The sequence below is a fragment of the Rana temporaria genome, chromosome 5 (genome assembly GCF_905171775.1).
Source record: "Rana temporaria chromosome 5, aRanTem1.1, whole genome shotgun sequence".
In the NCBI taxonomy this organism is placed as follows: domain Eukaryota; kingdom Metazoa; phylum Chordata; class Amphibia; order Anura; family Ranidae; genus Rana; species Rana temporaria.
The window spans coordinates 118,029,376-118,052,109 of NC_053493.1; the positions used below are offsets into that span (position 1 = coordinate 118,029,376).

The following is a 22,734-nucleotide window of genomic DNA, read 5'->3' on the forward strand; positions in this document are numbered from 1 at the left end:
TGTAGCTAAATATACATATTTCATTACTAAGCCTGTTTAACTTAAAATGGATTTGAAAGATTTGCTGTGTTTCAAGGAAAATCTAGAAATGTTAACTGTGCATAAGCAAAGTCCTTAAAGATTTACCCTTTTGTTTTGAAATCTCTCTCGGGAAAAATAGCTCACTGCCTATGCCTTGAGCCCCATAGCTGTATATCTGCAGTGTGAGATTATTTAAAATTGTTAAAGGGTTTGTGAACCCATTTTTAAAAATCTATGCCAGCCCCTATATTGGAGGCTGGCATAGCACACCGTGTTAAGCATTTTTAAAAACAAATGTTGTTAATACCGATATTTAGCTGTCTTCAGGCCGGTCACATGACTCGCGGCTGCATTCCAGCTCCGATGGATGGCTTCTGAGGGAGGGGCTCTCCCTCTGATGTCAGATGTGGAGATCAGGTGACTGCTCCTCTCCTCTGCAGAATCCCCGTCTCATAGCTGTAAAGCGGCCGCAAGTCGTGTGACTGGCCTGAAGACGGCTAAAAATCGCTATTTACAACACTTGTTTAAAAAAAAAAAAATGCTTAGCACAGTGTACTATGCCAGCCTCTAATAGATGGGCTGGCAGTGACAATTATAGGTCTATTTTTTTAAATAGCGGCGGGGGGTGGGGCTGAGCAGAGACACAGAGAGGGCGCTGTCAGGGAGGGGGTGAGGGGGGACAGAGGAGAACAGGGACAGCAGCCTATCACTGAGGGAGGCATATTGACCACGGTGATCAGGGCGGAGCTGCCCTGGTTATCGTGGTCTGATTAGAGAATCAGGAAGTGGTAAGTTTAGAGGGTTTTATTTACAGTTTAGAGGGGGGCACATTACATAGCACAAGCTATGTGATCTGCTTTAAGGGACCAAAATCTAAGTTTTCTTTTTTTGGGGACGGTTAACAAACACTTTAATACTGAAGGGATCCCTTAACCTTCATGACAGAAGTCAGACAGAAGGGAAATTGGATAAGGGATGTGGTCTTTGAGGCAGTTAACGCTTCCTATCAACATTCTCGAACTTGGAGCTATTTGCTTATTCCTGCTGCAGTGAACCAACCAGCTTTAGGAGCAACCGATAAGGTTTCAGTCGAGCTACAGCACAGTCATGGTTTACATAAGTCTTCAGAACGGCACCAGCAGTCTGTTGAGAAGCAGTCCTAGTTTTGGTTTGGGCCAAAAAGCCTGGATGTTTCACCCTAGAACATACGTTGGGGGACATAACCTGTCGTTTCTCCAATCTGGGTAGGAGCAAAAATAGATTTTTGAGAACCCTGAACGGTCAAGACTGGGCGTTGGCCATCATTCTATTTTAGAGACCGCTGGTCACTTATTTTCCGGTAAGGACTATTGTTCAGGGGGTGGCTCACATCATTCCCCCTTGGGATCTCAGTTTGACCCTGTCTGCTCTACAGAAGCCTCACTTTGTATCCATTAGGGATATTGCCTTGGCCGGCCTTGCTCACGTGTGTTTTTTTTTTTTTTGTTTTTTTTTATCATGACTTTCATGCCAGTGTGATGGAATTACAGCCTTACCCTGTAAAAAAAAAAACTTTGTTCTTCATAAAGACAAGATGGTTTTGAGACTTTGGGTCTCCTTTCTCTCTAAGGTTTCCTCCTAAAGCCTAGCACACACGATGACAAAAATAACCACGTTCAGAGTGATCGTTCGATAATCTAAACATTAGTACAAAGCTTCGGAACTTTCGATCACAGCAGTTCAGCTGAAAGTTTCTGAAGGAACATGAGTGCAAAATGTTCTTTTTTTAATAACAGAACAATTTTCGTGTGGTATAGAATTTTTTTTTTTTTTTTAACAAACAAAGCTAATTTCACCATCTTTAGGTGGATTATGCAGATTATTACTAGGATTTACATCCTGAGGGATAGGAATCCTCCTCTCTTTGTTAAGGCTCACTCAACAGGGGTTCAGTTGAGACCTCTTGGGCTTTTCAGCACCAGGTGTCTATCTCACAGATTTTCAAGGCTGCTACCTGGTCTCTTGTTCACATGAATGTGAAACTTTATTAGGTGGATGTTTAGGCCTCTGCCTTATGCCATCTTCTGCCAGGAATTGCTTCTGACCACTCTTTAAGTTGGGAACCTGATGCCCTTGTTTTGAACCTATTTGCATTGTCTGTTTCCGTTGCCCGCCATTCAGTTTTATTGCTTGGGGATGGTCCCATGAGCAAGACTTAAAGGAGCCTGTATTTTGCAATTAAAAAAACATACCATAAAACAGTAGGGCCCAGCTCAAAGGATCACTAAAATTCACAATTAAACAGTGATCAGGGGGGGAAAAAAACCACACTTGCACAGGAATGATTTGAGAGAACCGATTCATATATACTGATGTACTGGGGCTGGTGGATCCAAAGCTGGCTGAGGAAAGAAAGGCAAGGAGAACGATCTGCTGTCAAGCTGTGGCTAGAAGCATCAGGTGATGAGAGTGAAAAGACACAGTTTCCCCATGTACACTGTATCAGAGATCCTACAGATTGGTTCATCAGTGGAACAGGGCAGTGATTTGTGGCTGGCTGTGTTTAACAGCTCTCCCTGAACTTTATCTTCGTTCTGCAGCCAGATCGATAGGTTCTCTGATGCAGCATACATTGGAGCCTAGTGCTTTATGAGAGCTGACAGTTCTCCTTACCTTCCTTTTGCCAGCTTTGGATCCTCAAGCCCAAGTACAGCAGTATATAGCAGTTCCCTGACATCATTCCCAATCCCCCCCCCCACTGTTTAACTATGACATTTTGTGATCCTTTGTACCAAGCACTACTGTTTTTATGGTATTTACTGTTATCCTTTGACTATGTTCCAGGCTTGCATTTGAGCTGCAAGTTCGCCCTCCTTCGCTTCTCCCCATATTAACCAGCATTCTGATAGCACCAGTACCATGCACTTAAAGTGTTACTAAACCCAGTAATATGAAAATAGTTCTTCTGCCCCCCCCCCCCACACACACACACACACACAGCTTATAAATCTTCTTTTTACATTAAGATATATCAACTATATACCTTTTTGGCTGATCTGTATAGCACGGTCAGTGATAAACTACAGTTTCTCTATTGCTGAGAGTACAGGAAGGTGGATATTTCCACTACAGCCGTATACACGCCCACATATGTGATGCCAATATCATGTGACCTGGCTAGCTCTGATTATTCTCTCCAGCATAAAAGACACAACTGAGCATATGCAGGTCGGCTACTCTGCCTGTGTTAGCTGGCCTTTCTCAGATAGACCATGCAGGAGGGGGAGGATCTATGCATACAATATAAAACAGCCTTTTTAACCACTTCAATACCGCACGCCATCATATGATGTCCAAAACTTTACTGCGGTGATATCTGAATGATGCCTGCACCTAGAGGCATCATTCAGATATCATTTTGTTCCAGCGGCGATCCTGCGCACAATAAGAACGATCATAGCGGCTGTTCCGCCGCTTGATCGTTCTTATAGGCGGCAGGACGTACGCAAGTCCCGCCCACGTATGTAAACGAAGTTCAAACCACACATGTGAGGTGTCGCCGCGTGCGTTAGAGCATGTGCAACAATTCTAGCACTAGACCTCCTCTGTAACTCTAAACTGGTAACCTGTAAAAAAAAATGAAAGCGTCGCCTATGAAGATTTTTAAGTAATGAAGTTTGGCGCCATTCCCTGAGTGTGCGCAATTTTAAAGCATGACATGTTAGGTATCTATTTACTCGGCGTAACATCATCTTTTATATTTTACAAAAAAATTGGGCTAACTTTACTGTTTTGTTATTTTTTAATTCATGAAACCATTTTTTTCTCCCAAAAAAAGATAAAAAGTTGCAATGACCGCCATTTTATTCCCTAGGGTGTCTGCTAAAAAAATCATATATAATGTTTGGGGGTTCTGAGTAAATTTCTAGCAAAAGAATGATGATTTGTACATGTAGGAGAGCAGTGCCAGAATAGGCCTGGTATGGAGGTGGGTTTTAAAGCCCTGTATTGAAGTGGTTAAACAATGCAGAGGATTAACCACAGTTCCACAGTGAGTATAACAAGCATGCTATGCTGCATATACAGACAGGTTTTACTGTTGTGGGTTTAGTAACACTTTAAAATAAGTACTAGTTGTAGTTTTGCCCATAAACTAGTTTTATTTCATACTCCTTTTTGTACATCTGTTTTTATCTTTTGTTCTTTTTTTACAGGCTCAGTTGCAGCCACCCAGTGGATTCAAGACCCCATCTGCTTCAGCTCCTACCAGCAATGTAATTGCACAAACAGGATCTGGGTTGGCAACCAACAAAACGGGTGAGTTAATGGAATCACTTTCTTTAACACTTTTTTCTGCCAAAGTTAGAAGTTATTTTTTTTTTTGTTTTTATGCACACAAGTTAAAATACACATTTTAGTTAAAGCGTTTAACCCCCAAAAAAAATTAAAAATATGGATCCTGCTCCTTTAAAGCATTGTATACAGCACAGTGCTTGTGCTGTGTAATTTTTGGATCCCTGTAACACCTAAAAAAACCTGTCTGATCCTGCCAGTTTCTCCCCTCCCCTATGTAAACAGACCACGATAATCATGGCTCCTGAGCCCCTGATACCATGGTCTGTTTACATGCCTCTGTCGTCGGCAGCCTGCTCTCCTGTGTCTGTCTCCCCTGTCCACTCCCCCTCCTCTCTGTGCATGACAGTGCCGCCTCATCCCCCGCCTACTGCAGGAATAACTAATGTATGCCAATACTATCCATTTTGTCTTTCAATACAGTGCCCCGCTGTCTGTGTTTTATTTAAAAAAAAAATCCTCCTTTACCGTATCTCATGGCGGCTCCTGCCGGTTACGTGACTGGCCGGTCTCCTCTCTCCTCACGTCGGTGGGGAAATTTCGGCCCCGCCCACTGCTTCTGTCAGACGGGCAGAGAGGAGACACAGCCGGGTTACATGAGAGGCAGAAGCCGCCGTGAAATACGGTAAAGGAGGATTTTTTTTTTTTTTTTAAGAAAACAGACAGTGGGGCACTGTATAGAGACGGATAGTGTAAATATGTGAAATTGGGTTAACAACCACTTTAAGGCCCCCACACATTGTGTATTTTCTGAAAGCAGAGACCCTGGAGAATGTTTGGGTGTAACTTTAATATTGTCCATGCATACTATTTTATTCTAGAAGCATTTTTGAAGCTTCAGCTTCTAGGAGCCTCTTTGGGAGCGATTTGACAGCAGAAAAAAAGCTTTAAGCTCCTACCGCTGCTAAAAGCTGGCACAAAAACTCTATTATGAGTGTTTTTCATCCAGCATTTTTCTTTTTTCTTTTTTCTTTTTTTTTTTTCTTATTTTAGCTTATAGTAGTATGCATGAAGACTTAGACCCCTGATATTTCCCCTGCCTTCCACTGCAGCTAATGGAACAGAGATGGTGCTTCATTAGTTTCTTCCCCAGCTACTGCAGCCGGGGAAAGTGACACCTGAAGCTGGAAGTGATGTAATAGAAGTTTTTTTGAGGGTTCTTTCTAATCAGGGGGATATTCAGACATTCGCTGGTCTTCCTTCTACCCAGCAGCCAAAATTTATTTGACTTTCAGTTCACTTTTAGCTAACTTCAGATGTGTTTTTTTTTTGTTTTTTTTTTAGGACAAACCAGTTCAAAATTTGAGGCCCAGTCTACAACTTCAACTGGCTTGACATCTGGTCTCCAAGGCAACAAAGCGTTTTCTTTTTCAGGACCTAGGTAAGGACACCAGACAGAGCTGTCTACTGGCATTGTAACGTATGCAGTTCCAAAGATTCGCCACACTCCAAAAGTTTCTTGCCTATCTCAGAAATTTCTTTTTAGTTATTACATGCATCTTCATAAAACAAGCAGAACAATTTAAAATCTCATGGCTCTTCATCAGGTAGAGTGCTAATTACACTTCAAATTCGGCCTCATTAAAGTGTCATTAAACCCACATCACTAAAACTGTCAGTATGGTGCTGTATTGCATGCTGTTCATACTAGCTCAGTTACAATGGGATTCATTTTCTGTATTCTGCAAAAAACAAACTGATCCTGCTGTTCCCTGGCCCCCCTCCTTCTCTGTGTCCCCACTATAGCCTTAGATTGTGTAGACAAGCTGTTGCCACATCTACTGAGCATTCTCCATTTTCAGTTGCCTTCTTGGCTATTAATTTCCTCCTTTTCCTTATCTATGCAGCCCATGTGACTGTAGAGTCGCACGTTTGAGTGCATGCACCACAGATAAATAAAAGCCCTCTCCATCCCTTTCTCCTTCAAGCCCAATAAACAGCTCTACAATTTGAGGGCATGATATAATATGGTGATTGATGGAGGCATCACCTCCCTGTAATTCCAAGCACATACAAGCATTCGACACAGGATGTGATTGGCAGAATCTTCTGCTGGATAGCCCACAGCCCCACACTATGGCAGAGTAGTAGAAGCTCCTCCCACCAATGTTTCTCTTCAGATGGGCTAGGAAAGAGCTGGGTCGCATGACGGCTGTATATCGATTTATGAAAAAAGCTTTTTTATTTTCTTTATTTTATTACAATAATGTGTCATCGCCCAAATACATATACAGAATGGGTTATGTAAATTAAAGAATGTGTGTTTAGTATCACTTTTAAATAATACTGCAAAATGGAAATCACACAATCAAGCCCAGACACTAGGCTATTAGTATCTGATAACAACCAAACTGTTAAACAAAATGAACAGTTTACTAGGAGGAGAAATCTCGCCCCTCTATAATACAGGTTCCTTGTATCAAAACTTAACCACATTCCTGTTACCTTGTATCAACCTGAACATTCCACATTGGTTAATGATGAGGTACCCAAAAACGAAACAATGTATCTCAGGAATCTTTCTAAAGCTGTTGAATAGCTTCCTAAGACCCGGTTCACACTGGGACGACACGACAGGTGGCTCAGCCGCCTGACGTGTCGCGTCCCATTCAATGCAATGGAACCGTTCTAATAGGAGCAACGCAAGTCGCTCCGACTTAGAAAAAAGGTTCCTGTAGTATTTCGGGGGCGGCTCGGGGCGATCTGCATTGACTTCTATACAGAAGTCGTTTTGCGAATCGCCTCTGAAGTCGTCCTCAGGAGGACTTGCAGAGTCGCCCCCGAAGTCGTGCCGCCTATGTGTGAACCGACTCTAAGAAGTATGCAGTGTAAGTGCGCTAAAGCTGGTCGTACACTAGTAGAATTTGGATACATTTTTGTGTTTTAGGCTCCATGCATACTAGTGTTTGTTTTTAAGCAAAAAAAAAAACGCTGGTAATAGCTTTTTGTAGTAGCATTTTAGGAGCATTCGCTTTTTTTTTTATTTATTTTTTAGCATTTATGCAGTAAAAGGAAAAAAAAAGTTTGTTCTGGAAAAATGCTCCATGAAACTCTAAAAAAAAAAAAAAAAAAAAAATTCTGCTCCTAGATGCTGAATCTCCAAAAATACTAATGGCCTAAAGTAGTGCTCATGAACAAATGGCATAACACGATTTAGCTTCTAAGAGCAGAAAAAAATGCTAATCGCTTCTAGGAGCTTAAAAAAAAATGCTAGTGTGCATGGGGCCTTAACCACTTAAGGACCGGACCAATATGCTGCTAAATGACCCAAGGGGTTTTTACAATTCGGCACTGCGTCGCTTTAACAGACAATTGCGCGGTCGTGCGACGTGGCTCCCAAACAAAATTGGCGTCCTTTTTTTCCCCCCAAATAGAGCTTTCTTTTGGTGGTATTTGATCACCTCTGCGGTTTTTATTTTTTGCGCTATAAACAAAAATAGAGCGACAATTTTGAAAAAAAATCAATATTTTTTACTTTTTGCTATAATAAATATCCCCCAAAAACATATATATATAAAATATTTTTTTTCCTCAGTTTAGGCCGATACGTATTCTTCTACCTATTTTTGGTAAAAAAAAAATCGCAATAAGCGTTTATCGGTTGGTTTGCGCCAAATTTATAGCGTTTACAAAATAGGGGATAGTTTTATTTCATTTTTATTATTTTTTTACTACTAATGGCGGCGATCAGCGTTTTTTTTCGTGACTGCGACATTATGGCGGACACTTCGGACAATTTTGACACATTTTTGGGACCATTGTCATTTTCACAGCAAAAAATGCATTTAAATTGCATTGTTTATTGAGAAAATGACAGTTGCAGTTTGGGAGTTAACCACAGGGGGCGCTGAAGGAGTTGGGGTTCACCTAGTGTGTGTTTACAACTGTAGGGGGGTGTGGCTGTAGGACTGACGTCATCGATTGAGTCTCCCTATAAAAGGGATCACTCGATCGATGCAGCCGCCACAGTGAAGCACGGGGAAGCCGTGTTTACATACGGCTCTCCCCGTTCTTCAGCTCCAGGGAGCGATCGCGAGGGAGCGGCTATAAACGAATAGCCACGCCGTCGTCCCGGATCGCTCCCCGCGGGAATCCGACCACCTCATGTAGCAGGGGGGTCCCGATCGGACCCCCGACCCGCGGAAAGGCAGGGACGTACAGGTAAGCCAATGTGCCTGTACGTGCCATTCTGCCGATGTACATCTACATGCCGTGGTCTGGAAGCGGTTAAGCATGTTGTTCGATTTAATGTATTTCTTAAATTGTTATTGGGGTCAGATCAACATCAAAAAATACATTTGAAAACGGAATATTAAAAGAGAAGTGTTAGATTAAAAAAATAAATCAATCAAAATCACTTGGCTGCTGTAGCTGTCCCCCATTGGCTCTAAGACCAAGAACCGAGCAATCACATAACTGCTGTTTGCTCAGTTCTTGGTCTTCAGTGAGCAAGGAGCAGTGACTGTCAGTCATCGACGCTCTGCTTGCCCCTCCAGTGCACACTGGAGTACCAGGCTGTGGAGGGGGCAGAATCAGCTGGCTGAGGCTCTCGGCAGTGCTCTGAGTGGCTGAGCCAGCTATTGGTCTGGCACCTGGGTGGATCCCAATATATTGCGGGCGAGAAATGTTACCAGCACACCATGGGTCTCCAAAAAAAATGGATCCAAAGCTTTATTCAGCAATCGCATTGTTGCAGCAACGTTTGGGAGCCTTGTAGGACCCCTTCATCAGACACGTCCCATCACATGCCTCGCTATGCTCACCCAGTTCCAGTCGGTGGTCGTTTCAGCACCCACTTATACGCACAGCCACTTCTACAGGAAGTGCATTGGGATTAGTGCTTTGCAACAATATTATTGGGATCCCTGCAGAGCCTGGTCTGGTTCTGTGACACCATCTGACAGTGGTCTTCAGTCCCCTGTCAGCTGGATCTAGGTCACAGGTGTGCAGAACTAAGTAAAAAGAGCTTTGGCCTTACTTCTCGTTTTTAAAAGCAAATCCAAAATCTACTAGTGTATAGCCAGCTTAAAGCAGTATTAAACCCAAAAGCAAACATATTGCAGCTTACCAATTCATAGATGTCACAGCTGCATTTGTTTCCCTTTTTTATGGTTTCTTTCCTTTATTTTCACCTGGTGATCCAGCCAGTTAGTCTGTTGTCTTTCAAGAACTGAAGCTCTCCTGCAGATGTAGCATTTAGTGTTGAGACAAACCATTTATCTCTGACAGGGGTGCCTACAATGATCAGCTTTTATGTATTCATGTAAAACCTTTATCCCAAAAGAAAAAAAAAACTGTTGCTGTAACTGTGTGACTGGCTTTAATTTGCTAGTGTATCTAAATCTGCTAGTACAGTCCCCTCCACCCAGACTGACAATGTTGCTGTCCAAATGTGCCCCTGTGCTCCTTCATCCAGCGTGGGGGCACTTTAGTACAGGAGGTGTGTTACTGGCCATATCATCAGGTGAAAACAGAGGGTGGGGTTTTTTTAGGTTTAATATCGCTTTAAAAAAACTTTTGTATTTAGGTGATCGTTTACTCAGCTCAGAATAACTACTGTATTAATTTGCTGCTATTCACTAGGCAGATATAAAACTCACAAATTGCCTAGCCTCTTCTAATCCCTGTATAGCAAGGCTGGAGCATAACAAGAACAAGCGGCACAAGGACCCAGTTGGTCCCTGTGCTGACCAGAAGCATGCTAATAGGACTCTATACGGCGCCTGCGCCCGGCGTGTAGAGCTGACTGTGCATGCGCCATATAGAGCCGACTCGCAGGTCGGCTAGTTACGGAAAACTGGTGACGCGCCTTATGCGCCAGGGGAAGTTTTTTTTTTTTAACCTCTGGATAGGAACGCCCAGTCGTGCGGGAGCCAGAAGCTGGGGGGAAAATAACAATAAAACAGTATGTACGGCAAAAAAAAGAAACGGCATACTGTAGATGTCGGAAGTATGCTGGATGTAATGGTATATAATTTTTTTCGGGTGAACCTCCGCTTTAAAGCCTAAATAAAAAGCTGCCAGTTGCAAGTGATATATGCCTCCCCTGAAATTGATGATGGAATTAAAAAAAGGGTTTGCGCCTTGAATAAACTCACTTCAGCCCTGGTTCACAGTGGTGCGATTTGAAGTGTCAAATCGGCGGTAATTGCTGTCAATGGCACCGTCCTAATCGGAGCGACACCGCATCTGCGGCGCTGCACTGATTTCAAAAAGTAGTTTCTGTACTACTTTTTGTGATTTCGGGTCTGCACAAATGTCTCTGTAATCGCGGTCAAAATCGGGAGTGAAATTGTGCGAGTTCAGCTGAACTCGCATGGCTTTACTCCCGCAGCCCAATGTGAACCTGGGCTAAAAGCACTTTAAATATATTCAACACAGTTATTGAGCCCAGGTTCACACTGGGCTGCGGGAGTGAAGCCGTGCGAGTTCACATGAATTCGCACAATTTCACTCCCGCTTGTCGGTCCCAATTTCGGCTGTGATTACAGAGACATCTGTGCAGTTTCTGTAAATCGCGGTAGTACTTTTTGAAATCGGTGCAGCGTCACAGATGCGGCATCACACCGATTTTAGGACGGTGCCATTGCCGCCGATTTGACATGTCAAATTGCACCAGTGTGAACCAGGGCTAAAAGACCAAATGGATATATGAATATATACCTCCACCCAAAACTAATGCAATAAAATCAGCAGCGCTTCAGAGCACAGATAATGAATTCAGCACATTATGAAAGGTCCGTTTTGTAAATTTTGTTTTGAAATAAATGGTCAGGTAACAAGGTCTCTTTAACCTGCAAATTGTTTGTTGAATATTGTGCAAATGCATATAAAGAGGTTTGATATTTCCTTGTTCCAATTTTTTAAATATCCTTTACTGTGTCTTATGCATGGTACATAATTTGTGGTCTGTCTGCTTTACAGTGGTGTGTTCCCAATGGGTAATGGCGCTCCATCTTCTGCTCCGTCATCCAGTCTAGGAAGTATAGCTCAAGGTAATTGACTCTTTTCTAAAATCCACGTTTTATGCTCCATTACCGTAGTGATAGTGTGTGTACCGTTTTTCATATTTGGGTTTATTTCATGCTGGCTTTCTGTTTTTTATTCTGCTTCCCATCCATTTTTTATTGCACAGCTAATAAATTGCATTGTCCCTCCTGTCACACATTTGTTGGTGTATTGAAAAGCAAATAGAAATGTGTGAAATATAAAAGGTTGCTGATGAATTTTATTGCATACTGTTGTATTTTTCTTGGACTCCATTGGTAAGATATCCACACCAGAGATTTTAGTTTTGTCCAACTGCTGTTCCTGGTAAAAAGACATGCAATATACCACTGGCCTAATGTATTCTCAAAAATGTAAAATACTAAATGACACTTTAGTTATGGACCTGTGGAAGAGGACAGGGACACAGACAGCTGCAGGAAATACTTGTGTTGGATATATATGAAACTTGTGGTCGTTCTGCACACTAAAGACTATTTAGGGTCTCATTCATATGGCAAAAGTGTTCCAGCTGTGGCCAAATTCCAGTGGCTGGATGTACAGGTGGGTGCTCAAAATTGCAGTCGCTGAGCCTGTACAAAGCAATGACAGGCTGGTTTTAATCGCACAGCCAGCGATTACTTGTTAGGGGCAGATGTTTGTTTCTAGATTCAAGCTGTTTTCATCCAGGGTCGATCATCTATCCAGACTGTAGGTAATGTCTGCTGTGTGCCCAGGAGTGAGGCCCCGTACACACCATAGAATCCATCCGCAGATAAATCCCAGCAAATGGGTTTCAGCGGATAGATCCTATGGTGTGTACACGCCAGCGGATCTTTTTCCGCGGATATATCTCCCCTGGGATGGATTCCAGCAGATCGAATATTTGCTGACATGCAGAACATATCCATCTGCTGGAGTCCATCCCAACGGATGGATCCGCTGGTCTGTACAGACTCACCGGATCCATCCGCCCGAAGGGATCCCCCGCATGCGTCGTAATGATTTGACGCATGCGTGGAATTCCTTATATGACCACGTCGCCGCGTCATAATCGCGGCGACGGCGCGACACGTCATCGCCAGAGGATTTCGGCGCGGATTTCAATGCAATGGTGTGTACACGCCATCGCATAGAAATCCGCGGAAATCCTCGAGAGGATTTATCCGTGGAAACGGTCCGCTGGACCGTATCCGCGGATAAATCCTCCCGTGTGTATGGGGCCTGAGGGATTGGTTATTAGGTTTTGGCCTTTAAAGTGTGAATTCACAGTGAGATCTGTAAGAGCATTGGAAATAGGAAGCTTAGAACACAACCACTGCTGAAAATGTTGAACTATTTTGTCAGTTATATGAGTTCCAAATGCACATCAAACGTAGAGAAACATTTGATGTACCGTATTGGCGTATACCGCGCACTTTTTTGCCCCTAAAATCAGGGCAAAATCGTGGGTGCACGATATACGCCGATACCCGCTTCCCGCGCCATGTTTGAACCACTGCGCGGACATATACCGAGTGCAGTACACTCGGGTATACTCGGGCAGGCTCGGCTCCTCTCGCGGTCACGTCCTTTATGCGGGAGGAGCCGAGCCTGCCCGACTATACCCGAGTGTACTGCGCTAGGTATATGTCGGCGGAGTGGTTCAAACACAACGCGGGAAGCGGGAATTCGACTCGGAGACAGCGCGGGAGGACACCACGATGGCCGCAGAAGGAGACCGGACAAGGCCGCCGATGGACGCCCTTGCAAGACACCAAAACTGTAAGTATAAAACATTTTTTTTCCAGGAATGTCAGGGCTACATTAGGGGTGCGCGCTATACGCCGGAGCGCGTAATAGGGAGATAAATACGGTATATGACATTCCTTTTTTTTTATTTATATTTATATGTATATGTATATAGTAAGGTGCATAAACCAGACAACAGGGAACCTAAATGCACTTCCGGCGCCTGGGATCTAATATCAACTGATCCCAAGTGAAGAAAAAGATGTGTCAACAAGTGAGGTGGATTCTATCAATAGTGGTAAAATTGATAAAAGGCCAAGAGCAGCTATTTTAAAAATGGGAAAAACCCATTGAAAGTATAAAAACAAAGTATCAAATAAAAAGAACTATGGTTCAAAAATGATAAAAACAGCGCTGTGTAATAAAGTGATAACCCCAAAAGAGAGGTTTCTATTGAAGATACAGATGTGAAGTGCTGGGTGATCAAAAAATAGGTGGAAGTGCACCCTAAAATCTATTTAAGATTCACCCGTATGCTGTGAGAGTGCCCACTTCTGAAAAATAGGCTTGACGCAGCCTGTAAAGGGGATGTTTAAAACTCACAAGCACTCCTTCAAATGATCCTCAAATTCCTCTGTGACGATCAAACTTGGTGATGTTACATGTAAACAATAAAAACACTAAAATAGTGAAGTACTGCTAACATTAAACCATACACTCTAAGTGGAAAGTAGTTCCCTATGTAAAATGCCCGTACAGGAAAATAAATAAGAATGAACTAAAAGCAAGCCTGTATTCTCTGCTGATGTCTGCTGTCGTCTCCGTCCTATGGACACCAGGGGCCGCACGAGTGCTTCTGACGCTGGCAAATAAGTGGATGGTTTGTAGACTGCAGGAAGGCTTCCGTGTTGCGCTGTTGTAGCCACGCTACAGGGCGTGGCTACAACAGCGCAACACGGAAGCCTTACTGCAGTCTACAAACCATCCACTTGTTTGCCAGCGTCAGAAGCACTCGTGCGGCCCCTGGTGTCCATAGGACGGAGACGACAGCAGACATCAGCAGAGAATACAGGCTTGCTTTTAGTTCATTCTTATTTATTTTCCTGTACGGGCATTTTACATAGGGAACTACTTTCCACTTAGAGTGTATGGTTTAATGTTAGCAGTACTTCACTATTTTAGTGTTTTTATTGTTTACATGTAACATCACCAAGTTTGATCGTCACAGAGGAATTTGAGGATCATTTGAAGGAGTGCTTGTGAGTTTTAAACATCCCCTTTACAGGCTGCGTCAAGCCTATTTTTCAGAAGTGGGCACTCTCACAGCATACGGGTGAATCTTAAATAGATTTTAGGGTGCACTTCCACCTATTTTTTGATCACCCAGCACTTCACATCTGTATCTTCAATAGAAACCTCTCTTTTGGGGTTATTTATCACTTTATTACACAGCGCTGTTTTTATCATTTTTGAACCATAGTTCTTTTTATTTGATACTTTGTTTTTATATGTATATGTATGTGTATGTATATATATATATATATATATATATATATATATATATATATATATATATATATATATATATATGTGTGTGTGTATGTGTGTATATATATATATATATATATATATATATATATATATATATATATATACGCACCATTTAAATGTCCCATGCAAAATATAATCTGCCCAGGCAAGAAACCAGGAAGTACAGTGCCTTGAAAAAGTATTCGTACCCCTTGAAATTTTCCACATTACAACGTTACAACCAAAAACGTAAATGTATTTTATGTGATAGATCAACACAAAGTGGCAACTAATTGTGAAGTGTAAGGAAAATTATAAATGAGTTTCAAAACTTTTTTTTACAAATAAATATATGAAAAGTGTGGCGTGCATTTGTATTAAGCCCCCTGAGTCAATACTTTGTAGAACCTCCTTTCCCTGCAAATACAGCTGCAAGTCTTTTTGGGGATGTTACTACCAGCTTTGCACATCTAGAAAGTGACATTTTGCCCATTCTTCTTTGCAAAATAGCTCAAGCTCTGTCAGATTGGACGGGGAGCATCCTGTGAACAGCAATTTTCAAGTCTCACCACTGATTCTCGATTGGATTTAGGTCTGGACTTTAACTGCGCCATTCTAACTCATGAATATGCTTTGATCGAAACCATTGCATTGTAGCTCTGGCTGTATGTTTAGGGTCGTTGTCCTGCTGGAAAGTGGACCTCGGTCTCAAGTCTTTTGCAGACTCAAACAGGGTTTCTTCTAAGATTTCCCTGTATTTGGTTCCATCGATCTTCCCATCAACTCTGACCAGCTCCCCTGTCCCTGCTGAAGAAAAGCATCCCCACAACATGATACTGCCACCACCATGTTTCACGGTGGGGATGGTGTGTTCAGGGTGATGTGCAGTGTTGCTTTTCTCCTACATAGCGTTTTGCTTTTAGTTCAAAAAGTTCAATTTTGGTCTCATCTGCTCAGAGCACCTTCTTCCACATGTTTACTGTGTCCCCACATGGCTTCTAGTACATGCCTAATAGTTGTCCTGAGGACATATTCTCCCACCTGAGCTGTGGATCTCTGCAGCTCCTCAAGAGTTGCCATGGGCCCCTTGGCTGCTTCTCTGATTAATGCTCTCATTACCCGGCCTGTCAGTTTAGGTGGGCGGCCATGTCTTGGTAGGTTAGCAGATGTGCCATACTTTTTCCATTGTCAGATGGAGAGAAACCGTGCTCTGTGAGATGTTTAAAGCTTGGGGTATATTTTTCTAACCTAACCCTACTTCAAACTTCTCCACAACTTTATCCTGACCTGTCCCTTGGTCTTCATGATGCTGTTTGTTCACTAAGGTTCTCTAACAAACCTATGAGGGCTTGACAGAACAGCTTTATTTATGCTGAGATTAAATTACCCACAGGTGGAGTCTATTTACTAAGTAGGTGGCTTCTGAAGGCAATTGGTTCCACTATATTTTAGTTAGGGGTAGCAGAGTAAAGGGGGGTTGAATAGAAATCCCACAATTTTCAGATATTTATTTGTAATAAAAATTGAAAATCTGTTATCATTCGCCCTCCACGTCACAATTATGTGCCACTTTGTGTTGGTCTATCACATAAAATCCCATTAAAATACAGTTGCACTTTTGGTTGTAAAGACAAAATGTGGAAAATTTTAAGGGGTACGAATACTTTTTCAAGGCACTGTAACTAAGGTACTGTAAAAACATTTAAAACAAGTAAATATGATCTACTTTCCTATCTACACCATATTGTCAAAAGTATTGGGACACCTGTCTTTACACGCGTGTGAACTTTAATGGCTTTCCAGTCTTAGTCTGTAGGGTTCAATATTGAGTTGGCCCACGCTTTGTAGCTATGACGGCTTCAACTCTTCTGGGAAGGCCCTCCACAAGGTTTAGGAGTGTGTCTATGGGAATGTTTGAACATTCTTCCAGAAGCGCATTTGTGAGGTCAGGCACTGATGTGGACAAGAAGGCATGGCTCGCAGTCTCCGCTCTAATTCATCCCAAAGATGTTCTATTGGTTTGAGTTCAGGGCTCTGTGCAGGCCAATCAAGTTCCTCCACCCCAAACTCGCTCATCCATGTCTTTATGGACCTTGCTTTGTGCACTGATCCAAATCATTTGTGGGGGGTGGGATTATGGTGTGGGATTGTTTTTTTATTGTAATGCTTTCTTTGCATTAAGATAAAAAGCCTTCTGTGTGCTTCAGCCTCTCTAATACTTACCTGAGGTCCATCTAGATCCAGCGATGTTGCACAAGACACTCTCATTGGCTGAGACAGCAGCACAGTGCCATTGGCTCCCACAGCCATCAGTCAGCCAATTAGGTGAGTGGGGGCTGAGCCGCAGCTCACTGTCTGCATGGACACAGGGAGCTGTGGCTCAGCTAGGGTGCCCCCATAGCAAGCTGCTTGCTGTGAGGGCACTCAGCAGGAGGGAGCGTCTAGGAGCACTGAAGAGGGACCCAAGAAGGAGGATCAGGGCTGCTCTGTGCAAAACCACTGCACAGAGCAGGAAAGTATAACATGTTTGTTATTTTTAACTAAAAAACACGAGACTTTACAATCCCTTTTAACCTCTGCAGAGATTAGCAGATCTTTACTGTGCCCTTTCGAGTCGTCTTGAACGTCTTCATTTGAGTTCATAAATAACGTTGGGATACCACTAGCTTTTGTGGACCTCAAGGATGCGTACTTGCATGTGCCCTACTTCTTAGCACATGTTTGTTTTGAAGTGGGCCCTTCAGCCTCCCATTTTCACCTCCAGTGTTTACTAATGCCTCGTTTCCACTGAGCAGTTCGGTTCAGTACAGTACGCTATTTTGGGTGTTTCCATTATGAAAGTGTGCCATAAAACCGAACCGTACCGCACCATTCTGGGTCCTGCTTCAGATGTGGGCTATAGAAAATGGAAAGATTCGGTTAGGGCGGAGCTACAATACATTCCACTGATTGGTGGACACGCTAGGCATTTTTTCTAAACCCTGTATGGTCCCCGACGGTCTGATTTGCAGTGGAAACGCTCAGCAGAATAGACCGGACCATTTTAACTGTTCCAAACTGTACTTCTCAGTGGAAACGAGGTATAAGGTACTCACCCTAGTGCTGGCCCTGCTGTGGGATACATAGAATAGTCCTGGTTGAGAAAGGCTGTCAGATCAGACCAAGTTCCCACTCCTCTGCCGAACTGTACATTGGCGCAGCAGGAGCTTGATCTGGGCAGTGAAGTATAGAGTAGGGGAAGGCATCTTCCTAAATCCTGACCTCTCTGCCTTCCCCTACAGTGCAGTACTTGGCAGTGCAAGTGTACGTCTACAGTACTGCAAGTTTTTAAAAAGGCTGTTGTGTGTGTGTATGTATGTTGCTTTTAATCTTGACCCCTAATCCTGTACAATCAGAACTGTTTTTTCTAGGGTTTGTTCATAATGGAAGCAAGGACTGTCTCTTCTCTGAAAAGCGATTCATGCTCTGATTGCTTTTCAGAGGCATTTGACAGGTAGTGTCTTGCACTCTACTAGATCTCTGATTAGCAATACTACTACCTGGTCTTCTGGTCACACATTTTCTAAATTCTTCCAGGTGGATGTTGTGACCTCTCTTGATGCCAGCTTGGAGCACATGCTCATTAAGCTGCCGACAGGTCTCTGTTGTTTTGGGGGGCTTGTTGGTGTGTAATTGTCTGTGCAGTCCACAGGTGGAAGGTGAAAGACTCCCTGTGTCCCTCAATAGACGAGAAAGAAAACAGGATTTGTTGTACTCACCAAAAATAATCTTTTTATTGGAGTCCATTGTTTGTTTATGATCCTGTTCTTGGTACTGCTTTACTGAGGCAAGCTGGTAGTAAAATGGGATACCCTTAGCTGGCCTGCAGGCTTTTTGTTTGCCAGTGTCCAATCCTGTAGCCAGCAGTGTAATCTGAAGGTGGATTACTTTGTGTTCCTCATAGACTCCAAGAGAAGGATTTTACAGTATGTATCCTATTGTATTGCAGATTACCAGTCCTTAAATGTAGTGGCTGCATTCAATTTTCTTTTTAATCTGGCTTTTGTTTCCCTTTACTTTCACCTGGTGATCCTGACAGTAACGCACTTCCTGTACTAGGGTAACAAGGTTCCTTGAATCCACTCTGTGATGAAAAGGTGTTACCCTAGGATGGGAGGTGTGTTAGGACTACAGAGCACATACCCGTCTTATCTGCATAATATGGGGGCGGTGTTTTAGCTCAGAGGAGAACAGAACTAGGCTGATGACACTGATTGTGATTTCAGTGTAGTATGTGCTGCATAAATATCTACTTTACTTACCCGAGCCCCATCTTGATCCACCGATGTGCATGAAACCAGCGGCTCTCCCGGGTTTCTCTCTCCTTAAAGTGATTGTAAAGTCTCATGTTTTTTTTTTTTCCTATAAAAATAACAAACATGTTATACTTACCTGCTCTGTCGCAGTAGATGCACAGAGCAGCCCGGATCTTCCGTTTCTCGAGTCCCTCTTCTGTGATCCTGGTCCCTCCCTCCTGTTCAGTGCACCCACAGCAAGCAGCTTGCTACCGCCGAGTCACAGCTTCGTGTCCATCCAGGCACGGGGCCCTGACCCTGGTCCGCCCCCTCCTTCCCCTGATTGGCTAGCTGACTTTGAGCGGGAGCCAATCAGGAAGGAGAATATCGGATGGCTGAGACACTCGTGGACTTCGTTGGACAGAGAGGCACCTCGGATAAGTTTTAGGAAGGCTGCTGCACAGAGAAGGCTTTTTACCTTAATGCATAGAATGTATTAAGATAAAAAACCTTCTGTCTTTACAACCCCTTTATTGGCTCAGACAGCAGCAGAAGCCATTGGCTCTTGCTGCTGTTAATCACAGCCAGCTAGCCAATGAGGAGAGAGTGGGGGGCACTCTGTGTGTAATTGGACAACTTGAGGCTTGCTACAGGGGGCACTCAGCAGAGGGGAAGAGCCAGAACCGCTGCCTAGGGACCCAAAACAAGAGTATTGAGGCTACTCTGTGCAAAACCGCTGCACAAAGCAGTTAAGTATAAAATGTTTTATTAAAAAAAAAAAAAAAAAAAATATTTTAGAATCACTACAATATCTGATCTGTTTCCATTATTGTGTACTTTTTAATTTTTTTATTATTATTTAGTAAAACATTTTTTATAATTGCACACGCAAGTAAACTTTTTTTGTATTTTTTGTTTCAGTAAAGGATGCTAGCCTGCCAACCCCTTTTATCAACAACAATGGAAACAAGTTCCAGTTTGGCCTTGGAACAGAATCAAACTTTGCTTTTGGCCCTCCTAAGCCAGCCACTGGTATCTCCACTGCCAACCCCTCAGATTCTACAAGTGCTAAATCAACATCTGCCCAAGCACCTCCACTTACTACATCACTATCCACTGGTGTAGGCATGGCAGCTGCACAGACCTTCACTGGAGGAGAGACTTTGGGCAGTTTTTCAGGACTGAGGGTTGGTCAAGCTGAAGAAGTACCCAAGACAGAGCCTCCTAAAGTCACTCCATCAATACAGCCAGTAAAAATTTCTGGTGGTTCTACCTTGACAGGCATTGGAGGATTTCAGCCTTCAAAACCGGTAGAACCAGCTTCATCAATAAGCAGCTCTTCAACCATGTTTGGTAATATGAAATTATCAAACCCCGGGATAGCTGGTGGGTTTAATTCTACTAGCATTAAGCAGAACTTCTCATTTACAACACCAGCCACCACAACTTCTGAAACTGAAGTTTCGTCCACAACACAAGTTGCATCATCTCTGCCTTTTGGTGGTTTTATAGCTCCTTCAACATCACTTCAGACTCCTACAACAACAGTTTCGGCTTCATTGCCTACACCTGTACCCAGCTCCACACCTGTGGAGGCCACACAACCAGCACCTGAAAAACCACCGAATGAGCCTGTAGTACTCCCTCCCCAGCTGCAAGCATTACTTGCTTCCGTAACAGAGAGTAGTAAGGAGCCTGCTTCTGCCCCAACATTTTCAACGGCTGAAAGAACAATGGCCACAGTTCCTGCTGTCATACCTACAGTTGCTAAGACAACTACACCCGTTTCCGGTTTTTCAACCACAGCGAGCGCCAATCTTAATGTCCCCATCACTTCCACACCTACATCAATTACTCATCTGTCTCCTCCTGCAGCCACCACCTCTGAGGGACCTCCTTCTAATACTCCAGTGTTGGTTACATCAGCTCCTACATTGGGTCCAACCAGCACACCGGTCACGTCTGCATCTCCAGGGTCTACTGCAACAGCCTCTTTTGGCCAGCCACCAGTAGCAACTGCACCTACTACAACAGCTGGTTCTCTCTTTGGCCAGGCACCAGCACCTAATACAGGTACTCTGTTTGGTCAGCCAAGCAATACATCTACCACCACATCTGGGATTACTACTTCTGGCTTTGGCACATCAGGTTTTGGATCAGCAGATGGTGGTGGAGGCTTTGGACAGCCTACATTTGGTCAAACGGCATCGCTTTGGAAAGCCCCAGCTAACTCTTCTAGCAACTTCTCCTTTGCACCATCAGCCTTTGGATCACAACCAGCCTTTGGACAGGCTCCTGCTTCAACTGCTGCAACCAGTAGTGGTGGTAGCCTGTTTGGAGGGACTGCAAACACAAGCAGTGCAGGTTCATTCTCATTTGCGCAACCGCCAAGCAGCAACAATGCATCCACTTCTGGAGGAGGCCTATTTGGACAGAGCAGCACCCCAGTTTTTGGCCAGGGCTCCACATTTGGGCAAAGTGCTCCTGTTTTCGGCAGTGCAAGCTCATCTACAACAACAACAACAACGTCATCTTCTGCATTCAGCTTTGCGCAACCATCAGGTGGGCATTGCTTGCATTACTTATTTGTCTTTATAAACCTGAAAGTGATGTCTGTGGCTTTGAACCTCTTCAAGAGCTTACTTGCCGTGAAATGAAAGAGTATCTTTAAATACAATCATTTTTTTTTCTTTCTTTTACTTTCTAGCATTTGGCTCCAATTCCACTGGATCTGTATTTGGCCCATCGCAAAGTGGCAACAACGCAGGTGTCTTTGGACAGGTATCTATTGTTTTGTGTGTGTGTGTGTGTGTGTAGGTGCCTTTTTATAGAACCAAGGTTCAAATGGGTTGGTGTTAAAGTTTTTTTTGCTGGTGTAAATCAAGGGTTATTCTTTCCTTTGTTCTTTATTGGCTTTGGAGACTCCAGTGGAAATATCTCATCCCAATATCCGACCAATCTGTTTTTACAGCCTGCTGACCACAGCATCTTAGCGAGTTGCCTGTATGAAGAATCAGCTAGAGCAGGTGTTGTCAAGGTTTAGGGGACCTCTGTTGTGACCCCCTGATGTTGCCAAAGAGCCGCACATAATCAGCAAACGTAATTCTGCAGAAGACTTTCAGAGCCTGCAGAATTGATAGAGGGAACTGTCAAAAACTATAGATATTTGACAAGTGTGGTGAAGACATTCTGTAGAATAGTGTTCTTAAACTTTGAGAGACCAGGGCCTAGTAAATTCTTTCCAAAAGTTTCCATGCCCCAACAGTAAAAAAAAGAATCTATGAGAATAAGCTGCTTTTTTTTAGCATTTTTATACAATTATGTAGATAGGATTATGTGGAGTATACGTGCAACAGTCAGGACTGTGTAATGTATAACATACCACATATGGTGCCACCGTCAGACTGCAGCCTTGCTGAGTGCAGTGGCCAGCGGTCAGTGCGTACCATAATCGGTGGTCAGTGTATCCCTTTCATTAGTGGTGAGCGTGCCTCCCTCCCCTTTGCGCCGGCAGTCAGCGTGTCTCCCTCCCCTTTGCGCCGGCAGTCAGCGTGTCTCCTTCCCCTTTGCGCCGGCAGTCAGCGTGTCTCCCTCCCCTTTGCGCCGGCAGTCAGCGCGTCTCCCTCCCCTTTGCGCCGGCCGTCAGCGTGTCTCCCTCCCCTTTGCGCCGGCCGTCAGCGTGTCTCCCTCCCTCCAGTTTGTACCCGGTGATCAGCGTGTCTTCCTCCCCTTTGCGTCGGCGGTCAGCGTGTCTCCCTCTCCCCCCTTTGCGCCGGGGGTCAGCGTGTCTCCCTCCCCCCTTTGCGCCGGGGGTCAGCGTGTCTCCCTCCCCCCTTTGCGCCGGGGGTCAGCGTGTCTC

The 22,734-nt window shown here is 43.8% G+C and overlaps 1 protein-coding gene across 2 annotated transcripts in view; it reads left to right on the forward strand.

The window, feature by feature from the left end:
- NUP214 (nucleoporin 214) overlaps positions 1-22,734 on the forward strand; it is a 140,011-nt gene that overhangs the window by 77,381 nt on the left and 39,896 nt on the right. For both annotated transcript variants that reach the window (XM_040353063.1, XM_040353064.1), the window contains exons 26-30: positions 4,215-4,317; positions 5,638-5,734; positions 11,278-11,348; positions 19,797-21,437; positions 21,583-21,656. In XM_040353063.1, the coding sequence (XP_040208997.1) occupies positions 4,215-4,317; positions 5,638-5,734; positions 11,278-11,348; positions 19,797-21,437; positions 21,583-21,656 (1,986 nt within the window). The remainder of the gene's footprint in view (positions 1-4,214; positions 4,318-5,637; positions 5,735-11,277; positions 11,349-19,796; positions 21,438-21,582; positions 21,657-22,734) is intronic.